Raw genomic sequence first — 24,002 nt, forward strand, 5'->3', positions numbered from 1 at the left:
ATGTGACCATTTTGTGTTGTTGCAATTTCTATTACTATATATTCATTCAATTATAACCATGTCTGAGCAAATTCCATTTTGAGTCATGTAGAACAAGGTATAGTCTTCATGGTAATGCTGCTATGCAATTTCAAAGTTTGACATCCAAACACGATTTGGTATTGAAACCTCATAGGCATTTCAATTGCAATTTAGTGAATAACCAAACATGTGAATTCTTATTCATGCCATTTCAATTTCTTCGTTGAATTGGAAATCCAGTCCAATTCAATTCAATACGGAGCTCTCTAATACCCACGTCCAAACAAAGTGTTATCCATGACCTGCCTCACACGATCCTCTACTAATTAATAGCATGCATAATATCCATGCGAACGCTAGCAATTAACTATATCTTACCGAATATAAACGTGCAATTAAGATCTTGTCAAATAGAATATTAGTAATGTAGCATGCAACACAACTGATATATTGTCTAATATTAATGTGCATGATTATTTTTTTCTTAGGAAAACGTTGCCAATTTATTCAGAGTTCGCAACCCCTGACCTGTTACCTCCGAGCCAATACACTCATGAGGAACATGGAGCAAAGTTTACACAAAGAGTTACAACAACCATTCCTAGCTATGATATGTGCGACCTTATCCGTTGACCGTCGCACCCAAGCAACCTGAAATTCATCAAAAGACCCAAGCAACACTTTGATCCCTTCAACTAGTAGCCCATTAGCTGAAAGATCATTTTGATCGGACACTATTTTCCTTGCCGTCACCTGCGAGCGTGTCTCCATGATCACCTTTTGGACATTGAGTGTATATATTACCAACAAGCTTACCAACAAATTACGGTTTTTGGATAATTATCAATAAATTATTGGAGATAATTAAAAGCAAGCTTCCCCGATCCATCAGTCTTGCCACACCAGATCTGGCATCGGCCCGCACGTAGAAGCACCCGGAAGGGCCCCAAAATCGCTAGAAAAGGAAAAGCCAACGTCGGCCCTTGGCTGACAGACGTAAAGGAGTTAGTACCGGCGCAGCCACGGGCGCCGACCACCGGCGGCACCGGAGCAGCGAACCCAGGTCGGCCAAACCCACCCAGAAACAGAGAGAAAGGGAACGAACGAACGTGTACCCAACCAAACAGGTCAATCGACCGTGCCAAAAACACAAACAAACTACAGGTCAATCCGCACCCACCGCCGCCCGCACACACGTCGGACCAGCGGGGCCCACGGACGTAGGCGCGGCGCGGCGCGAGCCACCGCAGCGCGCCGACTCCGGCCTGTGGCCCGTAGGAGATTTGCCGATTTTTAAATACGTGCACGCCATGTCCGGTTTCGACGCCTCCATCGGTCGTCGCCTCGTTTCCTCCACCGCGGCCTCGCCTTCTTTCCGTCGGCTTCCCCCTTTCCCGCTGCCTTAACGCGGAAACTTCTGTCGCCAGTCTTCCCCCCTCCTCGCTGCCGCTGTCGCTACCGGCGGATCAGCTAAGCAAGCTAGCGAAGCGAAGCGAAGCCCGACGGATGGGGCCGCCCCGTGGCGCTTCTCGCGCTACTCTCGCCCTCCTCCTCCTCCTCGCGCTGTCGGCGGCGCTCGCCCCCGGCCGCGCGGCCGCCACGGGCGTCTTCGAGGTGCGCCGCAAGTTCCCGCGCCACGCCGGCGGGGACAAGCACCTGGCGGGCCTCCGGGAGCACGACGCCCGCCGCCACGGCCGCTCCCTAGCCGCCGCCGTCGACCTGCCCCTCGGCGGCAACGGCCTGCCCACCGAGACCGGGTAATAATCAGTCGATTCGCGCGCCCGCGCAAGCGCCGCTCCTTTCTACTCCTACTGTAGCGCATAGCGTGCGTTTTCCCCTCTCGCTCTCCGGCGGGCGCGTCTGACTTGACCGGGAGGTGCAGGCTCTACTTCACGCAGATTGGGATCGGCACGCCGGCCAAGAGCTACTACGTGCAGGTGGACACCGGCAGCGACATACTCTGGGTCAACTGCGTCTCCTGCGACACCTGCCCCCGCAAGAGCGGCCTCGGGGTACTCCACTGCTCACATCTCTTCCGTTTCCCCTGCAATTGCTCTGCTCTGCTCTGCTCTGCGGATTCGATGCTTGCTCAGGCGTTAGCGTTCGATTTGGTGGGGTTGTAGATAGAGCTGACGCTGTACGACCCGAGTGGATCGTCGAGCGGCACCGGGGTCACGTGCGGCCAGGAGTTCTGCGTGGCGACTCACGGCGGCGTGCTCCCGTCCTGCGTCCCCGCCGCGCCGTGCCAGTACAGCATCTCATACGGTGACGGAAGCTCCACCACTGGGTTCTTTGTCACGGACTTCTTGCAGTACAACCAGGTGTCCGGCAATAGCCAAACCTCCTTGGCCAATACAAGCATCACGTTTGGGTACGCTCTCTAGGAAAGGCTTTAATTTAATACCTTCGGCAGTGAGCTGGAAGCTGGTAGTAATTTTGCCTTCATTTTGTAGGTGTGGTGCTAAGATTGGTGGAGATTTGGGGTCGTCAAGCCAGGCCCTCGACGGGATTCTTGGATTTGGTCAGTCAAATTCATCCATGCTGTCGCAGTTAGCGGCTGCAGGAAAAGTGAGGAAGGTCTTCGCACATTGCTTGGACACCATAAATGGTGGAGGAATTTTTGCTATTGGGGATGTCGTGCAGCCGAAAGTGAGCACAACGCCGCTGGTGCCTGGCATGTATGTCATCTTACTGTTCCATGTTTACTTCAGATGTTGCTTCATGATTCCTTGGTGTGTGTTTTGTGCTGATGATGTGGTGCTAGTAGATGATATGAAATTATAGAGCTATGGAGACAGACTTTGGAATCCATGGTGTACATGAGGTGTGACTTTAGTGGTGTTGGATGTTATCTGGTTTCTAAGATGCCACACCAGGAAAACCAAATGTGACTTAACCAAGAGATCTAGTTTCTAACATGTCACATCAGATATTTTGTTGACTCTCCATGTCTGACACTTCGACCTGTTCATGTGCCTCAAGTTATATAAAAATGTATTGATAATTGGGTCCTACTACTAACTGTATGTCAAATAATTATTTCTGCAGCTATTTTGTTATATCTATCACAGTTCAGCCACAGGCATAGTTTAGTAGTAAGAGTCTAGGACAAACCACCCATCTTTAGACATAATTTAGGAGACTAGTCAAGGAAATTTTTTTTTATCATGATATAATTTTAGGAAATTTACATTGGTTGTACATCTAAGCATACTTTTGCCATGTAAGTCACTGATTTTTTTGTATTTGACACCCTATTGAGTACTTACTTTGTAGGCCGCATTACAATGTCAACTTGGAAGCAATTGATGTTGGTGGTGTTAAGCTACAGCTTCCAACAAATATTTTTGGTATAGAGGAAAGTAAAGGTACCATTATTGACAGTGGAACAACATTGGCGTATCTACCAGGGGTGGTTTATAATGCTATAATGTCTAAGGTATGGAAGCTTTGATGTGAACCAATCCTTTCAGCGGAGGGCTTGTTGTCCTAATCATCATATCTTCTTCACTTGTTCGTTTATAGGTATTTGCTCAGTATGGAGATATGCCCTTAAAAAATGATCAAGATTTCCAATGTTTCAGATATTCTGGAAGGTATGCTCACTTCTCGATTGTGGCCGCTTATACACTCACTCTCCATGAAGTTCACACTAGATGGTAGATATCGATAGTGGCCTTATGCACAACACGAAGGGGTTATCTCCTCATTTTGTCTATTTTTTCTACTAAACAAGAGACTAGGGCAAATGGATATCTTGATTCAAATAAAGATTGTTATTCTGATGTTTTTATCTTCCTATGTTTCTGATACTTCTGCTCAATTTTTTGCAGTGTAGACGATGGATTTCCTATAATCACCTTTCACTTTGAGGGCGGCCTTCCACTGAATATTCATCCACATGACTATCTTTTTCAAAATGGGGTAATAAACCGTTGCTCTGGACTGTTTCTACTTTCTAGGAAAATATATAACTAGCAGCATTACATCTACAATTTGAGCGCACAACTCAATTGTTGTCATGCTTACTTATGTTCTCCACGATTTGTTTAGTCTTGTGTTTTAAAGAAAGTCTACTTAACAATTTGTTGAACTGCATCAACAAACTTTTCAACTGGCTCCAAAAACACAGACACACACGAAATTTAATGCCTCTGCGTTTGCTGGTATTCTTAAGGTGACATAAAAATTTATGTTTTGCTCCTCTTACTTCATTCCATGATTTCCTTGCTTTCTGACTATAAAATGTATGAGTGTTTCTATATTCTGAGTAATCAATATATATATTCCTATTCCATACCTCGGGTGTTAGTGATGCGCTTGGAGTGTGCTTGTGACTCATTATATTCCCTCATGTCATATATGGTGTATATCATAGACCCATAGTGAGTTACATTTATGTAGTTTCATTTGACCCTGTACTTTATCTATCTTCAGTGTCACGTACTCATAATATTGTGCCATGCTTGCCTGTTGAACTGTCTTCATTTCAGAAGTATTTTCAATTAGTTTTAACTGTGGGATTTGTTCTCCTGACCCTTTCCTGGACCCTGCGCAAGCAGGAGCTACGTGCACTGGGCTGCCCTTTTTTATGTGGGATTTGTTCTCCTAAAATGAAATGGCACAAGGCTGACCTTCTTTTTTGAGGAATAAAGTTTTCAACTTCTCTTCATGGCTCCATGAAGTTACTAAGCGACACTTATTTTTCGAATGAGGGAGTACTAGACAGTGCCACTGCTAGCTGACTGTAATCGTAACTTGCTTCCAGAATTCACATTTCATAATTACATCTTTCTTGAGTAAAAACAGAACAAACAAGCTATCCCATGCCATTTCCTTTTTGGCTAGTCTTTGCTTAGCACACGAGCTAAACAATTTAACAGCTGGCTCGTAGCAAGTCAAATACTGCCATCTGTTCTTCAACACACGTCAGCCCTCTTTGTTTCCATAATTGTTTGATTTGGACTTTTGTCAGCTTTGATAGCTTAACTCTGGTTTGCCAGTCCCATAATAACACGGCTACGGGTTCGATGCCTTGAAATTCGCTCGATTGTCTGTACATGAGAGCCATGAAATTCTGGCTCGAAGGTTGCCTTCACCAAGTCTCTAGATATTTTCACCATGTCTCGCCAAGCTTCATGACCCTAGACTAGGATACCGAAGGAGCTCAAAGTGCTATGTAGAGATAGGACCATAGTTGGGGTTGTGAAGCCAGAATTACCAAATGATGAGACAGCTGGTAGAGTGAGAAGATTGAAACCAGGAACGCGAACCACGACAACTCGGAGGAAGAGTGAGAAGATTCACTTGTGGTGGCAAGGTCCTTCAAGACACCATGGTTGAGAACCATGACGTTGAAAATATGCAGGAGACACGCTACCCTCGGTGGCAAGGTTCCTTCAAGACCACCACCATGATGGGGAATCACGACGTTGAAGTATGCAAGAGACGTTGCTCATGGCGGCAGAGTTCCTTCAAGGCGCCACCATGGTCGGGAACCATACCATTGGATGACGTTGAAGATATGCAAGAGACATGTCGTTCCCGGCGCAAGGTTCCTTCAAGGCATCATTGAAGGTATGCAGGTGACATATTGCCCTTGGCAAAAAGTTCAAGAGCACAACCCACAACCATGGCCCATAACCATAATGTCAAAGATATAGAAGAGACTCACGGTCACCGGGGGCATAATTTCAAAATCGCCTCCAGGGTTAAGAGCCCTGAGGGCACTAACATCACGTCAAGCCACATGAGACCATGCAAGAAAGGATCAATGCCCCTAGACCACATCAGGCCATGTTGGTCCTTCAAAGAAGAATTGCAACGTCGGGCAGCAGCAGCTCTCCATGGAAGGACCATGGCACTCAAACTGCCTCAAGCCGCGCAACACTGTGGATGACTAGACGCACAAAATTTCCGAATGAAATGACGAAGTCACAAGCGTGACTCAATAACGTTATAGCAAGAGGATCGCCATCAATGACTCCATCTTGCCATCCTAGCTGGAAAAGGGAGGAAACACCGATGGCCCTATAATGCCCAAACCACGATCATCACCCCATCGATGGCCTCAAAGCCAACCAAGATTAGTCACGCAAACTCTATATTTACATCCATTCGGGTTAGTGTGTTGCCCCTCTCTGGGATTGATGCAGCAACTTGGATGGGCATTGCTCAACCACCTGGTTTTCGACGGGCTATATTGTATAAGGAGTCCACATCCTATCGATGCAAACATCACTCATAGTGATCTAGATATGTGAGAATACCCACACGTGCCTCCTGCCCATCATTACTACCTAGGCTAAGCCGGAGATGGGAGTTTTGGCACCCATCCTCGTGGGCCCATCATGCATGTTGTTGGTTCACGACAAGCCCGTAAATCCGGAGTGCTACGGCCTAGCCACCAAAACGGAGCCAAGAGCAAGGTGAGTCATTGGGAGTTGACGTAAAATATTGTCGAGGATTAGAAGACTTCCAAACAACAACTAGAATGTGAGAGCCCTAACTCGTGAGCTCAAAAGCCAGAAGTCAGACCAAACATATGGATGCAAAGCACATCGTGTGCACGCTACATCAGTATTCTCGAAGTTGGATAGTAGAAGGTTCTCGCATATCAAGGATACCTCGGAAAAGGAAGAGATGGAGATCCTAGAAGGGCATTCTTGTGATATCATATCACACACACCCTCTCTTCCTCTCATGCATGAAGAGATGAGAGCAGATGGTAAATAGACATAGGAATCACTAGAACCCTACAACAATATCACAAGGATACCCCTTCCACCATCCCACCTTTAAGATTAGAGAAGAGGCAAGGCATTGTATGTTAAAATCCCAGGAGATCCCCTTGTAAAATTCCTACCCTTGTAAATGTAGGGCCTCCCCTCACTTGGGGGGAGGCACTTAGCACTCTCTCTCTCTCTCACACTTGGCACATGGAACAAGAAAGGAGTGGGAGAGGCACGGGACTCAGCGACCTAGGCTGGAACGAGGTAAAGCCTTGGCTAGCTAGGCGTAGCCTGGTTGAGGGCAAGGCAACGTGTGTGACATCCTGGCTTAATAAGAATGATAACTACTCATGTGAACAAGTAATTCCTTCTTTTGTGGGAGGCCATTTGCAAGGAACCTCAAAGTTAAGCACGCTTGGCTTGGAGCAACTTGAGGATGGGTGACCGACTGAGAGGTTGATCCCGGGTGCGCACGAGTGAGGATAAAGTGCACAGGAAAGACTAGTGTTGGGTTTATGGGGCCAATCTAGATCTTGTGAGGCGTAACAGTTGGAAATCGGTGGTTGTGGCCGGGGCATTACAAATGGTATCAAAGCCGGCCCTCGCAGTTACACGAGCATGTGTGGGTCAGTGGCGCAGACATATACATGGCGCGTGTTGCCTGTCGTGGCACACGACATGGGCACATGTGGATGCTGGCACTGGCGTGCATAGATGAGTGCTAAGTAAGAGGGAACATTCCTGTTGGGCCAACGAGGACGTCGGTTCCTTTGAGTGGGGGTGTATGTGACGTCGTGGCTTAATAGGAATAATAGAGTACTCATATCAACAAGGAATTCCTTATTTTCTGAGAGCCCATAAGCAAGGAACCTCAAAGTTAGCGTGTTTGGCTTGGAGCAATTTGAGGATATGGGTGACCGTCTGGGAAGTTGATCCCGGGTGCGCACAAGAACAAAGTGCGTATGAAGGACTAGTGTTGTCTATGGTCCCCCCGTCTAGATCCCGCAAGGGTACAACGTTGCAATAGGGATACCGTGGCCCCGTGGCCTGGAAGTGGGTGGAGCAATTGTCGCAAGCAGTGGGCTTCTACCCCGAACGATGTCACCAACGAGTACCCTCGGATGACATTGAGGACAAAGACCCGTCCATGAAGCTAGATCAAGGATGTAGGCGACGGTTTGCCTCGGCTAGCTAGGCGCAACCCGGTCAAGGGCAAGGCAAGTGCATTAGGGACCGCGGCCCGGTGCCTTGGACGGGAGCGGGAGAATTGTCGCGAGCAGTGGGCTTCTACCTTGAACGATGTCATTAATGAGGACTCTCGGACGATATTGAGGACCAAGACCCGTCCATGGGGTTGAAAGCTAGATTAAGGATCCAGACGACGGTTTCCTAAAAGCGTCGGGTGTTGCTCGCACCTACAAGGGCCATTGCCCCTTCGAGTCCCGCCCGCTAACCGGCTAGCGAGACCACCGCTTGCCGCCCGAGTGGACACTTCGGTGGTCCCTTTACGCTGCCCCGCCCGCTAGCATCACCTTTTGGATGCTTTTGGTAAACTTGCTCATGTTTAGGTGGAAACTCTCAAGAATTGAGAGAAGTTTGAAGACTCGAATTCGGCCATCTACACCAACCCTCGGACCACCACGTGGGTGACCAGACGACACTGGGCGCCGTTGAAGAAAGGAGCACCTTGACTGCTGAGGGCATCCTCTGGACAGACTAACCCTGTGGCCCGGTATGCCTCCAAATATACTTTTCAGCCGTACCAGACAACAGAAATTGTCTTTTGACTCTTAAAAGGCCCATCCAGAACGGGGAGTCCTTTCGATTCAATGTCACTTGTGTGACAGTTTTTTTTTTTTGAAAAGGAGGATTGCCCCCGGCCTCTGCATCAGGATGATGCATGCAGCCCTTTTATTAAGCAAAGTATCACCAAGGTCCGCAGTCTAGTACAAGCTCATTCGGAGCAAAAGAAAAGGTAACCAAAAAAGATAAAAGTTGCCACAACCGGCTAAAATAGGACGAGATGACTAAACACCTACCTATTTGGAGTGGAGATATTTATTTCCTAGTAATTGTTGTCATACCCCATTTTTACTTAGCAGATTGAACAACTCTTTGTTGAGCAAACATTTATTTGTTTATTTATCCCTGGATCCTCCATTCCAAGGCCGCCTTGAACTTCCAGTCTACAAATGGTGCTCCACTTAGTTAACCAATATTTCCATTTATGCTCTTCACTTTGCTAGAAAAACTTGGCTCTGTAGTAAATTTCATTCGTTTGCATACCCCCTTAGGTATCTTTAAAAGGACAACATACACATCGGTAGATTGGTCGGCACCGCATTGATCAGGAGTTGTCCTCCATAAGACAACAGCTTGCCCTTTGAACTACTGATTTTTTTCTCAAACCAGTCTTCTGTCCCTTCCACTCCTCGCTCAGGAGCTTACCCTAGTGAATAGGAATTTTGAGGTAATGGAACGGGAATGATCCCAACTCGCAACAGCTGCTTGTGCTGGTCTCACCCTAATCGATATTGAATTTAGGAGTTCACTAAGACATTGTTTTAGTATCTATATTTCAGTCCCTCTGTTTGCAGCACGACTCAGATTCTGGGATGACATGAACCCTAGTTGCAGTATTATCCCGGAGTTATTTCCAGAAGGCATCCTTTTTGATTTCTGCTTTTATTTGATCTTTTTTTTTCCTGAAGGACAGTGATGGCTCTTATGGCCATGCTTATTATAGTTAAATAGGTCGGGAAATTTTTGGAGTTTAATTCGGTTTGTCATAATTCTAAACAAATAGTTGCGCAACTCATCAACCCTTTTCCTATATATAAAGTTGCTACTTGTGATTGTTTCATGTAAGATGATTTTAGCTGTATTATCATTGCTGTCTGCTTGGCTCCTATGGAAGCATTGAAATGACTGCACCTTCAACGGAGCTACGCAGCATGGCTGCCTGCTTGAATATCCAGAAGAAGCTTGTGCCTGGTGCTGAGCTGGTGCATTAGGGTTGCGCGGTATGATCCCGGAGAGTAGTTGGGTCGCATTGTACCTGTGTGCGTGGCCTCTTGAGAGCCACTGTAGACCTCTCTTTCCTCTTTTAGTGCACTGGTCCGCAAGTCTTTTATGTATTGGGGCGATTTGTATTTTCAATGCCACTTTAATTAAGTTATCATTATATAATCATACTCAGTTAAGAAAAATATTGCGATATTACATATTTTGTAGTACTGAATAGATTTCCTGCTATGCAGGAGCTGTACTGCATGGGGTTCCAGACTGGTGGATTGCAAACCAAGGATGGAAAAGATATGGTGCTTTTGGGAGGTACATGTTGATTTCAACTACTCCCTCCGTTCCAAAATAAGTGTCGTAAAACCACGACACTTATTTTGGAACGGAGGGAGTATTAAACTACTCCCTCCGTCCCATAATGTAAGACGTTTTTTGACACTACACTAGTGTCAAAAAACGTCTTACATTATGGGACGGAGGGAGTAGTAGTTTTGTCCAGACGCTGCATCTAATGTTTAACAACTTATTTTCAGATCTAGCATTTTCAAACAGACTGGTTCTTTATGATTTGGAAAATCAAGTTATTGGATGGACCGATTACAACTGTAAGTTTCTTGCGCTTTTCTGTAAAAATACGACGGTGTTCCTTTATGCACTCAACCAGAGACCATCTCGCACTACGAGAATGTTTGTAGAAAGAATATTCCACAAAAGTTCATGTCGAACCTGCTCATTTTGGTTTCAGGCTCCTCCAGCATTAAAATCAAGGATGACAAGACTGGATCGATATACACTGTGAATGCACATGATATCTCATCTGGATGGAGATTTCAGTGGCACAAGCCCTTGTTTGTATTGCTAGTAACGGCGCTGTGCAGCTATACAATGTTCTAACATAACCGCAGATTCTCACAACTCTGTATGCTTGTAGCCATTTTGTTGTCTGTTGTTGTTAGTTCTTACAGAGAAAGGAAAGGATAGGGGTATATACACCTATGTTGTATTAGGAAAATGAGGGGAAAGGAAAGGAAATACACTGATTGTCATCATGTCAAGAATATATATGGAAAATGTTTGCCCAAGAATTATTTGCTGATGGCGTCAACTGCATATGATGTTCTGGAGATAAATTCACCCGCGGTCACTGCATTTGATCACAAAGTTCACTGCGGTCACTGGATTACGGAATACCCAAAGTACGGTGCTTATCATTACATTTGTTAACAGCGCAGGTCACCGCGTACCACGTGGCGTACTGTTTGACCTGCCACGCAAGCGAGGCGGGGATTCTTTTGCACTGGCGAGTTGATTTGGGGGGCTATTTTGCAAATTTCGCGTCCTGGCTGCCTCTGTTTTGCATAAAGCTCCTCCCCTGCTCTGTTTCTTTGTTAGTTGCGGTCGAGGCAGGGAGACGCTTGGTTTTCCTCTCGTCGGGAGGCGGTGATCGGCAGCGGAGGTGACCGGCGACTGCTCGTGTCGTCGGGAGTGAGGCTTCAAGAGGTCGTGCCGTCGTCTGGTCGCAGGAGATCGGAAGGCCGCGTCGCGCGTCTGCTCTGGCGATGGCCCCTGTTCGTCGCCCGGAGCACGGACCGCCGCCGCATTACGGTAAGAACCCGCGACCCTCTCCCGCACCAGCTTTTATTCACGTGTTTCCGTTCATATCCGATCGTCCACAACCGTTCCATGGATTTGAAGGTCAAAATTTTATGGGGAAAGGTGTTAGTGCTAGGGTTTTGATAGGGTTTTGGCAGGTGGATTTTTTGGGGATTTAGGTTCGGTTTTCGCTCGGTGTGGGTGGCATTGACTACGATCTGGACTGATTTAGGAGGAGTGTGTAGATACTATGCGATATGTTGACGAGAGCTAGGGTTTGTAGTGAATTGAGTAGGGTTAGTACTAATTTGGGGGAGTTTGTAATGAAAGCAGGCTCTTTTTGTTGGAGTTGCTTCCAATGCAGGCAATGATTTATGCAATCTTTTATAACATTGTCTTTTTCTATTATGAATTGATTGGTGCATATGTCAAGTTGTTTAAATTCTGATATAATTTGTTGAAGTAGTTCAAATTGAGGCACATTCAGGTACATTCAGATAAGTTTGACATTATGGAGAGATGCATGTTTAAATTCAGAAACTTGTGGTCACAATCAGTGTTCATTTTTTAGGACAGAAACTTGCGGTCACAATCAGTTACATTTTGAGTGAAAATGTTATTCTGAACAACTTCACTTATTGATTGCAGGTGATGATGATCCTATGTTTTCTGTTCAAATATGGCATGGAGGTTTTTTCATGGGCCAAGGCAGAAGCAAAAAGTACTATGGAGGGCAGAGCATCTAGTTTGATAACATAGACAAGAACACATGGTCTCCCCCAGATGTGGATGATCTCATAGAGCAGATAGGGTATGAGAAGGAAGGAAGGATGACAGTGTACTACTGCATGCCAGGTCTTCAAGTCAACACAAATGGGCTTAGAGTGATCAATGGAGAGGATGCCACAGATAACATGAGAGCTTTTGTGACATTTGGGCATCATTTCATGGATATTTTTTTGGAACATGATGATTCTATCAGGGATCTTGATGATGTAGTTAGGTTCCCAATTCAAGATCTCCCAAAAGTCATCAGCCCAATGAAGCCATTGAATGTGGTCAGACCTGAATCAGGGGAAGGTTTCAGGACAGCAACTGAAGTACTAAAGGAGAAAGGCAAGTCAGTTATCAATATGGATGCAGATGATGTTCATGACAATGATGCAAGTGGAGGATCAACAGATTCAGAAGAAGAGGGTAGTGACATTGATTATGTGCCTGAAATTGCAGATAGTGACTATGCCATATCAGAGGGAGATGATGACTTGTATGTGAACAATTGCTTTGATGCTGTAGAGGAGAATAGGAATGAGGAACAATTAGATGTGTCAGAAGATGATGAGTTAAGAAGGCCAGATTCTGATGATGAAGGAATAATTGAGATGAACTTCAAGACATTTAGGGATGAAGATTTAATAAGCCCTAAATTTCATGTTGGGCAAGTTTTTCAGAATGTGCAGCTGCTTAGGAAGGCTATCAAAGAATACTCATGCAGGAACAGGGTCAACCTGAAGATGCCAACTAATGACAAGATGAGGGTTTGTGCAAAATGTGAGGAGGGGTGCCCTTGGTATCTATGGGAATCCAATGACAATAGGACAAAGGCATTCATGGTTAAGAAGCTTGTGGACAAACACACATGCAACAAGAAATGGCAAGTGAAAAGCTTCACAGCTCCATACATGGCAGAGAAGTATTTGGACTCATTTAGGGCAGATGAAAACATGAGCATGAAGAACTTCTCTAGGGTGGTGCAGGAACAATGGAATATGAAGCCTACAAGGAGTAAGCTTAGGAGAGCAAAAAGGTTGGCTCTTAATATTGTCCATGGAGATGAGGAGAAACAGTACAATAAGCTTTGGGACTATGCAAATGAATGGAGAAGGTCAAATCCAGGGAGCAGATTTTATTTAGCAGCAGATACAGATGGTACTTTCCTACACTGCTATTTCTCTTTGGAGCCATGCAAGAGAGGGTTTATGCAGGCTTGTAGGCCAGTAATCTGCCTAGATGGATGCCATTTGAAGACCAGATATGGAGGTGTTCTTCTCACTGCAGTTGGCCTAGATCCAAATGATTGCATCTATCCAATTGCTTGTGCTATTGTTGACATTGAGAACACTGACACCTGGAGGTGGTTCTTATCCTCTCTGAAACAAGACCTAGCCATTACTGAAACTGATCTGTGGACTATTATGTCTGACAAGCAGAAGGTACTTTCATAACTTTGTCTTTCATTTCCATGCTTCAAAGTTTCTGCTTCCACAATTGTTTTGTCATGATGCTGACATTGTCTTTCACATTTCTTTTAGGGTTTGATCAAAGCTGTCAGAGATTACTTTCCACATGCAGAGCACAGGTTCTGTGTCAGGCACTTGTGGCAAAACTACCAACAGCAGTTTAGGGGTGAAGTGCTCAAGAACCAGCTGTGGAAATGTGCTAGGAGCACAACTCCTTCTGATTTTGAACAGAACATGGAAGAGCTTAGAGTGATAAACTTTGAAGCATGGAAATGGCTGTCAGGGATAGACCCCAACACTTGGGTTAGGGCATATCAACAAGAGTTCCCCAAGTGTGATATTCTTCTCAATAATGCTTGTGAAGTGTTTAACAAGTAAGTTGCATCATTGTTTGTGTTTTTTATCACATGAAGCATTCAACAGGTAGTTCTCCATCACAATAATCTTCTGACATGAACCAACTGTTGGCTTTAGGTACATTCTTGAGGCCAGAGAGCTCCCCATATTGTCATTGATCATGACAATAAAAAAGCAGTTGATGACAAGGTTCTACAACAAGAGAGAGGAAGCAGAAACATGGGATGGCACTGTTTGCCCCAAAATTAAGAAAAGACTTGAGAAGAATGATGATTTGTTAGCTACATGTCATGCATCAAATGCAGGGGATGGAATATTCCAGGTAATCTAGCCTGACTTAGCATTTTGCATATTCATCATGTTTTCTTGCATTGATTAAGTGCCCTATGTCATCTGTGTAGGTTGATAACAAAGGGAGATCTTACATAGTGGACATAAAAGCTTTAAGTTGTACTTGCAAAAGGTGGGACCTCAATGGCATACCATGCCATCATTCTGTTGTTTGCTGCAAAGATGAGAGAATTGAGCCTGAGGACCTAGTTGACAAATGCTACAACATTGCCTCATTTCTGAAAGCCTACCAGCCTATCATCATGCCAGACAGAGATGGGAGAGAGTGGGAAAAGATGCATGGTCCAGTGATCAAACCCCCACCCAAGAAGAATGACAAAAAGGGAAGGCATCAGAAGAATAGAAGGAAACAACCACATGAAGCCAAGGACAAGAGAGGAGGCAAAAAGCTCACAAGGCATGGTGTGTTCATCACTTGCTCTCATTGCCAAGAGGAGGGTCACAACAGAGCAGGTTGCAACAAGAGGAAAGCTGGTTTGCCACCTGTGAGGCATGTGCCACAACCACAACCTATTCCTCCTATTCCTGTTGACTCATCAGATGATGAACAACAGAATGTGCATCAAGTTGAAGTTGATTCAGGCAGTGAAGAAAGTGAAGAGGAACCAGTAATAACTCAGGTTTGTCTTCCTTAATCATTGTCAAGCTTTACATATTCACATTGACAACAATTTATGACTTGTGAAGTGTTCTAATGATGTTACTTTCATCTTTTCAGGAAGTGTTTGGTGACACAATGGTACAACAGATGAGAAGGGAGCAACAATCATCTAGGAGACCTAGACTTTCTCAGCAACTCATGCCTGAATCAAGCTTCATTAGCTCAGCAAGAGCTCAGAGCAGTAGCATGCCACATGTTACTACAACTGCTAGCAGGGATGGTAGTCAAGCCATGAAGCTCAGGCAGATGAAGATGGAGAAAGACAGAGAAATGGCAGAGAAGAGAGATGCTGCACTGGAGGCACTAAATGCTGCAGTAGAGAAGAGAGCTGCTGAGGCACAAGAGAAGAGAGACCTGGCTGCAAAGAAGAAAGCAATAGAAAGAGAAGCAAAGAAGCATGAAACACAACAGAAAAGAGCTGCTAATGTTGCAAAGAAGAAGGAAATAGCTGAAGCAAATAGAGCAATTGTCCTACAACAAAGAGAGAAGAAAACAGCAGAGCTGGCAGCTGCTAGAGAGGAGGCAAGGAAGAGAAAAGCTTCTGAGCTTGCTGCCAAAAGAAAGGAAGATCAGCACAACAGGTCCAGGCTGAAGAGGGCCTCTACAAGTGCACATGACATGGGAGGTGGCTCTACAAGCAAGAAAACCAGGAAGGTCAGCATGTTTGATGAACTGAGAGAGCCTAGGAAGTAGAAAATTTGGTCTGTATCAAGTTCTTCTGGTGAACTAATCCAGCATTTTGGTGTTTCTTGTCATGTTAAACTTAAATTTGGTCTGTGTCAAGTTCTTCTGCTGAACTTAACCTTACTGTTAAGCTTGTTAGACATGTGCTTTTGGTGGATCTTTACTATCTTATTTAACCTGGTGCTTTGTTGTGCTTGGTATATATGTTGCTTGTCATATATATTTCTTGAACCTGGTGATCATCTTTGTTACATATCTTGTGATGATCATCTTTGACATGCTTATCATTTTGCCAACATTTTCTGATTTGTCACTTACCACTTATCATTATGTCAGATCACAATATAGTAATGCAAACAACCCAACTGTGATCATATATATTGGCCAACAGGAAGACATAATATGCAACATAGATTGATCAACAACATACTTCCATTACATTACTAGCTTACTAGCATCTTCATACTACCAACAATTCAACAGGTCACACACAGCACACACACAAGCACACCTACTGCCAAAGCTATCTTCAACATCATCACACACATAGTTCACTCCTCCTCTCCTCAGCAGCATCACACACAACACTTGCATCACTTCATCAGCAGCATCACACACAGCACACACACAAGCACACCTACTGCCACAGCTATCTTCAACAGAAGAACAATCTGCCTGCCAACCTGCAACAAAGATTCACTCCTCTCCTCATAGCATGAACCCCTGAATCCTACTGCCATCATCCCTCTAGCTCTTCTCTCTTCATTGCGCCGCTCCAGCTCTTCTCTCCTGTCTTCAGACCACCCAATTGCATCCACAGCATTATCTCCAGTGAGAAACATCTTCTCCGCCAAGTAAGCAACATACTCCCTCTCCCAATGCCAGAAATTGCATCCATTCTGTCAAAATGAATGCAAAATCAGAGACCAAATGTGGCAAAAACAGAGACCAAATGTGGCACAATCAATGCTTTCCAAGACCAAATGTCAGAGAACTTACACCATGGCCGGGGCAGCGGTAGTACACCCATCCAGGGTGATCCTTAGTGCCGGAAACATGCTTCTTCACCATGGAACCACACCCCCACGGGCAGTAGATGAGGGGGATGAATGGACCGCCGCCGCGGCGAGAAGAGCGGCAGGAGCTCGATGCAGACATGCTTCAGGGGAAGAACAACTCGTTGCAGAAGCGGCGACGCCGGCAGTGAGCGGTGCTGGGCGGGGAGTGGGCGACGGCAGGACGACGCCGGCTAGGGATTTGGTGGCCGACGACGAAAGAGGAAAATGGCTAGGGATTTGGAGGACGATGGGGGAGGGGGTTTTAATACAACGCGAAATTTGCAAAATAGCCCCCCAAATCAACTCGCCAGTGCAAAAGAACCCCCGCCTCGCTTGCGTGGCAGGTCAAACAGTTAAACAGTACGCCACGTGGGACAAATACGGCGACGCAGCATACGCGGTGACCTGCGCTGTTAACAAATGTAATGATAAGCACCGTACTTTGGGTATCCCGTAATCCAGTGACCAAAGTGAACTTTGTGATCAAATACAGTGACCGCGGGTGAATTTATCTCGATGTTCTGTTGGTTAATAGCCATATTTTCTGCCATCATTTTGAGACGACCGATGAACACTAGGGAGGGGATCGATCGCACAAGAAGGGGGATCGGGGTGAGGGAGGAAGCAGGGTAGGTGAGCAGGGGAAGGAAGGGGATGAGAGAGTTCAGATCGCATTTCATTTCCTGCCTGCTCTGTTTGCGGTCACCACTTAAGTACAAGTCCACACACACACGCAGGCCACAAGCGGCCCACTACACCCACTGGGCTCTGGCCCATATACTCTCATCCCATATCTAGTCCACTGATGTATTCGCATCAGGTGTGACATTCGCCCCTCCTTGAGCGGAAGCGTCGTCTTCATCCCAGCAAGGAGCCGTCGGGTATCGGTGACGCAGCATGGAGTAGTCTTCCCAGGTTGCAGAGTCTGGGGAAAGTGAAGACCATTGGACTTGAACCTGCAGCACCGAGGAGTTACCTTTCTTGACGAGGCGACGGGCGAGGATGGTCATGGGCTGTAACGGAGCAGCAGTGAGGTCTGGAGTGTGTGGTAGCTCGGAGAAAACCGGAGAGTAATCTGGTGTGAATGGCTTGAGCTGGGAGACGTGAAAGACCGGATGGATGCGGCTGTCCTCCGGAAGCGCCAGCTTGTACGCCATGGTGCCGATGCGCTGCTCGACTGTGAATGGCCCAAAGAACTTGTATGCCAACTTGGGACAGGGGCGGTTGGCGACAGTTGATTGAATGTAGGGTTGAAGCTTGAGCAGAACCTGTTCTCCCACTTGGAAGGAACGCTCTGAGCGGTGCTTGTCTGCCTTCTGCTTGCACCGATTCTGCGCGCGCGCGAGCTGGGCACGCAGCCTTGTGTTGTGTGTCGCCCAGTCGAACTCTGTTCCTGTGTCTTCCGGTAAGTTGGTGGCCAAAGTAGGCAAACCTCCCAACCTATAGTGACGTCAAAGTACCAGTGAGCATGGAGGTTTGCCATCTCCAGTCTAAGCGGTTGAGTTCAGTGATTGTATCGAACAAAAGCCCCCTCCTGGGGCAGGTACGCGACTGTCTCTCTTCCAAAGTGTGATCATCTTCTCCAGTCTCCCTGCCACTTTACCTGAGCACTGTGACGCAGTCGGTCAAGTATTGAACCTATATAAGACTAGATAAATATTAAGAGGACTCTTCCGCCTAGATAAAAATATATCATGGTCAGCAAAGTTGTTTCCTTATTTTTATTTGCTTGTAGATGGTTGTGAGGCTACCATACGAGTGGTCAATGTTTGCAAGGAAATCGTATCTGATCTATCACCTTCCTCGTATCGATGCTCCCCTGAAAGCACAAAAGCAAATGATGGGGCGTAGACAAATGTGGGGAACCGAGAACCACCTGCTCTCTAAGAAACCCATGGAAAGTCAAGAAGTCTGGAGCCAGTTTCTCAAATCGTAAGTAGATCCAATCCAGGGCACTCATTCCTTTTTGAATGCATCATTGGCATCTCATATTGAAGCTAAAATTGTCATCTCCCTTAATTCAGGAATAGGTGGCGAAGGCTACTTGTTCCTTGTATATATATATAAAAAAATCACATTATGGTAGGGCAACGTTTCACAATTTAATGAATCCTCCACTTATTTGTTTGGTTCCTGTCCATATAAGGCTTGAAATGGTGAAGTATCGAGTGAGGAGTGGTAAGTTGTGTTGTACCAGAACTCCGCGGTTGACAGCCACTTGCGCCATTGCTTTGGTGTCTCGTGGACATCACAACGAAGATACATTTCAAGGCACTGGTTCACCCGCTCACTTTGCCCATCGGTCTGAGGATGGTAGGCTGTGGAGTAACTCAATTTTGTGCCAGCAGCATCAAGTATTGTCCGCCACATTTTACTGGTGAAAACACTATCCCTGTCAGAGACGATGGAATGGGGCACTCCGTGCAACTTGATGATGTTGTCCTAGAAGGCGCGCGCGACGGTAGTAGCAGTGTACGGGTGATGGAGTGGCACAAAGTGTGCATACTTGGTGAACCGGTCGACGACGACCATGATCACCTCGTATCCGTCAGATGCCGGCAGGCCGTTGATGAAGTCCATTGTGAGATCGTGCCACGGCTGAGTGGGTATTGGTAGTGGCTGAAGCAGACCTGGGGTCCGGATATGTTCAGACTTCGCATGTTGACAGACTGCACACTGTCTCACAAAATCTTCCACAGCCGGTTTGAGACCGCGCCAAGTGAATTGTTTCTTGAGGCGTTGATAGGTGGCTGTGACTCCTGAGTGTCCTCCCACCGCGCTCGCATGAAACGCACTTATCAGCTTGGTCTGCAGGGCAGTGTTCGCTCCGATCCATAGTTTGCCATGATGGCGAATCACTCCGTGCTGCAGCTCATAACCTTGGTCGTCTGGACTGCAAAGGGCCAACCGCTGCAACATGGCTTGAGCATCGGTATCTGTCTCATAAGAGTTAGCAACCTCTTGAAGCCATTGGGGCTAACAGACAGACAGAGCTTCGACAGACAATTAAGTGGCCGACGCGGGACAAGGCATCTGCCGCGCCGTTGTCTTGGCCTCGGCGATACTTGAAAGAGAACTGTAACCCCACCACCTTTGACATAGCCTTGCGCTGGAGCTCTGTTTCCAACTGCTGATCTCCCAGGCTGCACAAACTTTTGTGATCAGTGACAATGACAAAGGGGGCTCTCTGCAGATAGGCACGCCATTTATCAACGGCCATAATGACAGTGAGAAACTCTTTCTCGTAGATGGATAGACGCTGATTGCGGACCCCCAATGCCTTGCTGAGATACGCCACCGGGTGACCATCTTGGACTAACACCGCACCCACTCCGATGTCTCAAGCATCTGTTTCAATGGAAAACGGGCGTGAAAAATCCGGCAGTGCCAAGACTGGGGCATTGACCATAGCTTGCTTGAGGAGGTCAAAGGCGACCTGGGCTTGTTCAGACCAGAGAAATCCTTTCTTAGTGAGCAACTGAGTGAGCGGCTTGGCGATGATCCCATATCTTGGAACGAACTTGCGATAGTACCCAGTGAGGCCGAGGAATCCCCGTAGCTCCGTGGCATTTGTTGGTGTAGGCCACGAACACATAGCGCTGGTCTTGCTGGCATCCGTTGCCACACCTTCCTTGGAAATCACATGCCCAAGGTATTCAATGCGAGGCTGGGCAAATGAGCACTTGGATTCCTTTGCGTACAATTGATGTTGTCGCAAGACAGTCAACACCGTGCGCAAATGCTCGACATGTTCCTGCAAGGTATGACTGAACACCAGAATGTCATCCAGAAAACTTATAACATACTTACGGTTCGGTCCAGAGAGGAGCGCATTCATGACGCATTGGAATGTTGGAGGTCCATTTGTGACTCCGAACGGCATCACGCGGAACTCGAAGTGCCAGTGATGAGTTTTGAAGGCCGTCTTGGCTTCATCGCCCTTTCGCATGCGGATCTGATGATAACCCGAACGCAAATCGATCTTGGAGAAGAATGTCGCACCCGCCAACTCATCCAGTAGCTCGTCGATAACCGGGAGGGGAAATTTGTTCTTGATGGTAACTGCATTCAATCTTCGATAATCCACACAGAATCGCCACGATCCATCCTTTTTCTTGACCAAGAGGACCGGCGCAGCAAACGGGCTCATACTATGGGTGATGAGGCCCTTGTGGAGCATTTCAGCAACTTGTCGCTCTATCTCATCTTTTTGCAGTGGTGAGTACCGGTATGGTCTACAGTTGATTGGTGTTGTGCCCGGCTCCAGGGTGATGGCGTGATCGTATTGTCGACGAGGGGGTAATGTGGTTGGCTCCTCAAAGACATCCCTAAAGTCTGTCAGTACCCGTTGGATGATCGGGGGAATTGGTTCCTTGTGAGGTGATGCGGGAACCTGAATTTCCAACAGAGTCGTGCCCCAAATTTCATTGGCCTCCTGCAGTTGCCAAAGCATAGCAGCATCCATTGCAGCTAGCGTAGGCTGCTCCTCTGTGTGCACACCGAACAGCTGTACCGTGGTTCCCTCCTTGACGAATTCCATCGATTTCAGATTCCAGTCGCACTTCATTGGGCTATGCTGAGCGAGCCAGTCAACTCCCAGGACGGCATCATACACGCCCAACTCCAACAGGCGCATATTAGTGGCAAATTCATGACCCTGAATGGTCCAATGGAGCTGGGGTGCCATAGCTGTGCAGGTCAGCCGTTGGCCGTTGGCGACGCGAACGGCCACTGCCGGCATCTTGGCTGTCGGAGCTGCCACACGCTCTGCAAATGCCGTGCTGACGAAACTGTGTGTACTGCCGGAGTCGACGAGTAACAACATTGTCTGTCCGCCCACCATAGCGCGCAGTCTAATGGTTTTTGCCACTTCTGTGCCCTCTGCAGCGTGCGCTGACAGGAGGCAGCACGCGGCGTCAGCCACCGCTGGTTCATCTAACAATTCCAGGGCGCGCACAGCATCATCGGACATGACCTCTCCATATTCCCCAACCTCAATGGTAAGTAACTGAGCTGATCGTTTGCACTGATGCTCCCTGGAGTACTTCTCGCCACAGCGGAAACACAGGCCATGTTGGCGCCTGTAATCTCGTAACTGCCGCTCTCTGCCGAAATCATCTGCCGCTTGTTTGGCTATGGCAATCGGTTTGGGTGGGTTCCCCGTTGGCACCATGGTTGCTGCTGCCGGGGGGCATCCCTGAGTTGATGCAGAGTAGGGCAGTGGAGGCGGTCGACCTGCTGGCAATGGTCGTGATTTGGGGTGCAGATTCGCGAGTTCCTCTTCCTGGATTCTTGCAAAAACTGTGGCGCGGGTGATGCTGTTGGGTGCTTGAAGGCGTACGGCAGTGTGCAGCTCATCCTTAAGGCCCAACAGAAACTGTGTGATAAAGAATTTGGGACTCAGGGTTGCATCCAGGGCCATCAAATTGTACATGAGAACCTCGAATTGTTGTCTGTACTCGATCACGCTGCTCGTCTGCCGCAATTGCAACAGGCTGTGCATCAGGGACTCAAATTCGTCCGGTCCAAACTCCTCCTCAATCGCGTGCCTGAACATATCCCAGCGGAGAATCAGATGTTGTTGTCGAAACGCGCGTAGCCAGAGTGTAGCGTGCCCCTCCACATAGAGCGCTGCGGTGGTCACCCAACTGTGCTCCGGCACGCGGTAGAGCTCGAAATACGTCAGGCATCGATCCAGCCAGACGTGCGGGTACTCTCCATCGAAGCGAGGGAAATTGTGTTTCGGTGGCTTGGTGAAGTAATCCTCGCGCGGTTGTTGGTGATGAGCGCGCTCCGGTGGTGGCGGCTGCTCCGGAACTGGAAGGAGCGGTGGTCCGTCGTTGATCAGACGGGCGCGCGGCTGGCCGCCGGCCAGCGCCTGCGGTCGTGGCAACGCGTTCGGAGGTGGAGCGACGCGCTGCTCCGGTGGCGGTGGTGGTGGTGGCGGCTCCGTCGTGGTCGGGTTGTCGACGTCGGATCTGGCCGAGAGGGCCGACGAGGGCGAAGAGGAGGCCCCCTTCCGAACGTCGTCGACCTCGGCTTGGGTGAGGCCGATCTGCTTGGAGAGGCTGGCAAGCTCGTGGGAGACCTGGCTGTTGAAGGCGGCCTGCACCTCTGCGCGCTTCCCCGCCTCCGCCCGCTCCTCATCGAAGCGCTCCAGCAGCTTCTCCATGAGGGCCGAGAGGTTAGATGTCTGATTCTCCATGGCGGCTATGAGATGCCACGTCTGCGCCGAAGCCTTGGATGGCGCCGTTGCTCCTGCTCCGAGCAAATCGAACCCCGCACAGGATTTCATGCAAATTCACCGAAGGGAATCCGCACCTGATGCGGTGGATGTTACCGATTTACCAAGAGGATGTGGGGCGACGATGCGGATCGGCAGTGGAGAAGAAAAATTTCGAGGCCTCTGATACCAATTGTGACGGCCGATGAACCCTAGGGAGGGGATCGATCGCACAGGAAGGGGGATCGGGGTGAGGGAGGAAGAAGGGTAGGTGAGCAGGGGAAGGAAGGGGATGAGAGAGTTCAGATCGTATTTCATTTCCTGCCTGCTCTGTTTGCGGTCACCGCTTAAGTACAAGTCCACACACACACGCAGGCCACAAGCGGCCCACTACACCCACTGGGCTCTGGCCCATTGTAACACCCCGGATGTAACATTCCGTATTTGTAACTCCAACTCTTGCCATTTTCGGCTATGTGCTATGATATTCCCTTCGTGGTCGGGTTTTGTTTTTCGTTTTGCATTTTGTTCATGTCATGCATCTCATATCATGTCATCATGTGCATCTCATTTGCATACGTGTTCGTCTTTTGCATCCGAGTATTTTCCCCGTTGTCCGTTTTGCAATCCGGCACTCCCACCTCCTCCAGCGCACCCCTCTTGTTTCTTTTCGTGAGCGGGTGTTGAACGTTCTCGGAATAGACCAAGTCTTGTCAAGTGGCCTTGGTATACCACCGGTAGACCACCTGTCAAGTTTCGTGCCATTTGGAGGTCGTTTGATGCTCCAACGGTTAACCGGGTAACCACAAAGTCCTTTTGTGTGTTGCAGCAAACCCCCCTCTGAACAGCCCAAAACCCCTCTAAGTCTCTTCCATGCTCTAGGTCGTTCGATCACGATCGTGTGGGCGAAAACCGTGCTCCATTTGGAGTCTCCTAGCCCCCTCTACCTATAAAACACCTTCCCCCTCCGAAATTCCGGATCCCCGAAACCCTAGCCCGCTCCTCCGTGCCGCCGGACGTGTCCGCCCGGCGCCGGACAAAAACCCGCCGCCGCGCCCGGCC

At 47.8% G+C, this 24,002-nt stretch overlaps 2 protein-coding genes across 3 annotated transcripts; both read left to right on the forward strand.

The window, feature by feature from the left end:
- The first annotated feature begins 1,337 nt into the window (after positions 1–1,337).
- LOC109784161 (aspartic proteinase 36) lies at positions 1,338–10,861 on the forward strand. Of its 2 annotated transcripts, XM_020342753.4 has the most exons (10): positions 1,341–1,778; positions 1,904–2,033; positions 2,145–2,392; positions 2,475–2,699; positions 3,298–3,460; positions 3,547–3,617; positions 3,855–3,945; positions 10,013–10,085; positions 10,307–10,378; positions 10,519–10,861. In XM_020342753.4, the coding sequence occupies exons 1-10, from the start codon at positions 1,528–1,530 to the stop codon at positions 10,665–10,667; spliced, it is 1,473 nt and encodes a 490-aa protein (XP_020198342.1). In that variant the 5' UTR covers positions 1,341–1,527; the 3' UTR covers positions 10,668–10,861. The 2 variants fall into 2 exon arrangements, with proteins under 2 accessions (XP_040250339.1, XP_020198342.1); XM_040394405.3 differs by lacking the exons at positions 10,013–10,085; positions 10,307–10,378; positions 10,519–10,861 and adding an exon at positions 4,584–4,810 and having other exon boundaries at positions 1,338–1,778.
- A 1,122-nt stretch (positions 10,862–11,983) lies between these two features.
- On the forward strand, positions 11,984–15,843 carry LOC120969018 (uncharacterized). The gene is made up of 5 exons (XM_073504944.1): positions 11,984–13,579; positions 13,679–13,980; positions 14,081–14,285; positions 14,365–14,934; positions 15,033–15,843. Exons 1-5 carry the CDS (start codon positions 12,197–12,199, stop codon positions 15,666–15,668), a joined length of 3,096 nt encoding a protein of 1,031 aa, XP_073361045.1. The 5' UTR covers positions 11,984–12,196; the 3' UTR covers positions 15,669–15,843.
- Positions 15,844–24,002: the final 8,159 nt, after the last annotated feature.

The sequence above is a fragment of the Aegilops tauschii genome, chromosome 7, assembly GCF_002575655.3.
Source record: "Aegilops tauschii subsp. strangulata cultivar AL8/78 chromosome 7, Aet v6.0, whole genome shotgun sequence".
Lineage (NCBI taxonomy): Eukaryota > Viridiplantae > Streptophyta > Magnoliopsida > Poales > Poaceae > Aegilops > Aegilops tauschii.

Excerpts from the sequence above, each read along its gene's own strand:
- LOC109784161 (XM_020342753.4), top strand. The coding sequence starts at position 1,528 with ATGGGGCCGCCCCGTGGCGCTTCTCGCGCTACTCTCGCCCTCCTCCTC. Across the intron at positions 3,461-3,546 it reads ATAATGCTATAATGTCTAAG|GTATTTGCTCAGTATGGAGA; the intron begins GTATGGAAGCTT and ends GTTCGTTTATAG. Across the intron at positions 3,618-3,854 it reads TGTTTCAGATATTCTGGAAG|TGTAGACGATGGATTTCCTA; the intron begins GTATGCTCACTT and ends AATTTTTTGCAG.
- LOC120969018 (XM_073504944.1), top strand. The coding sequence starts at position 12,197 with ATGACAGTGTACTACTGCATGCCAGGTCTTCAAGTCAACACAAATGGG. Across the intron at positions 13,580-13,678 it reads TTATGTCTGACAAGCAGAAG|GGTTTGATCAAAGCTGTCAG; the intron begins GTACTTTCATAA and ends CATTTCTTTTAG. Across the intron at positions 14,286-14,364 it reads CAGGGGATGGAATATTCCAG|GTTGATAACAAAGGGAGATC; the intron begins GTAATCTAGCCT and ends TCATCTGTGTAG.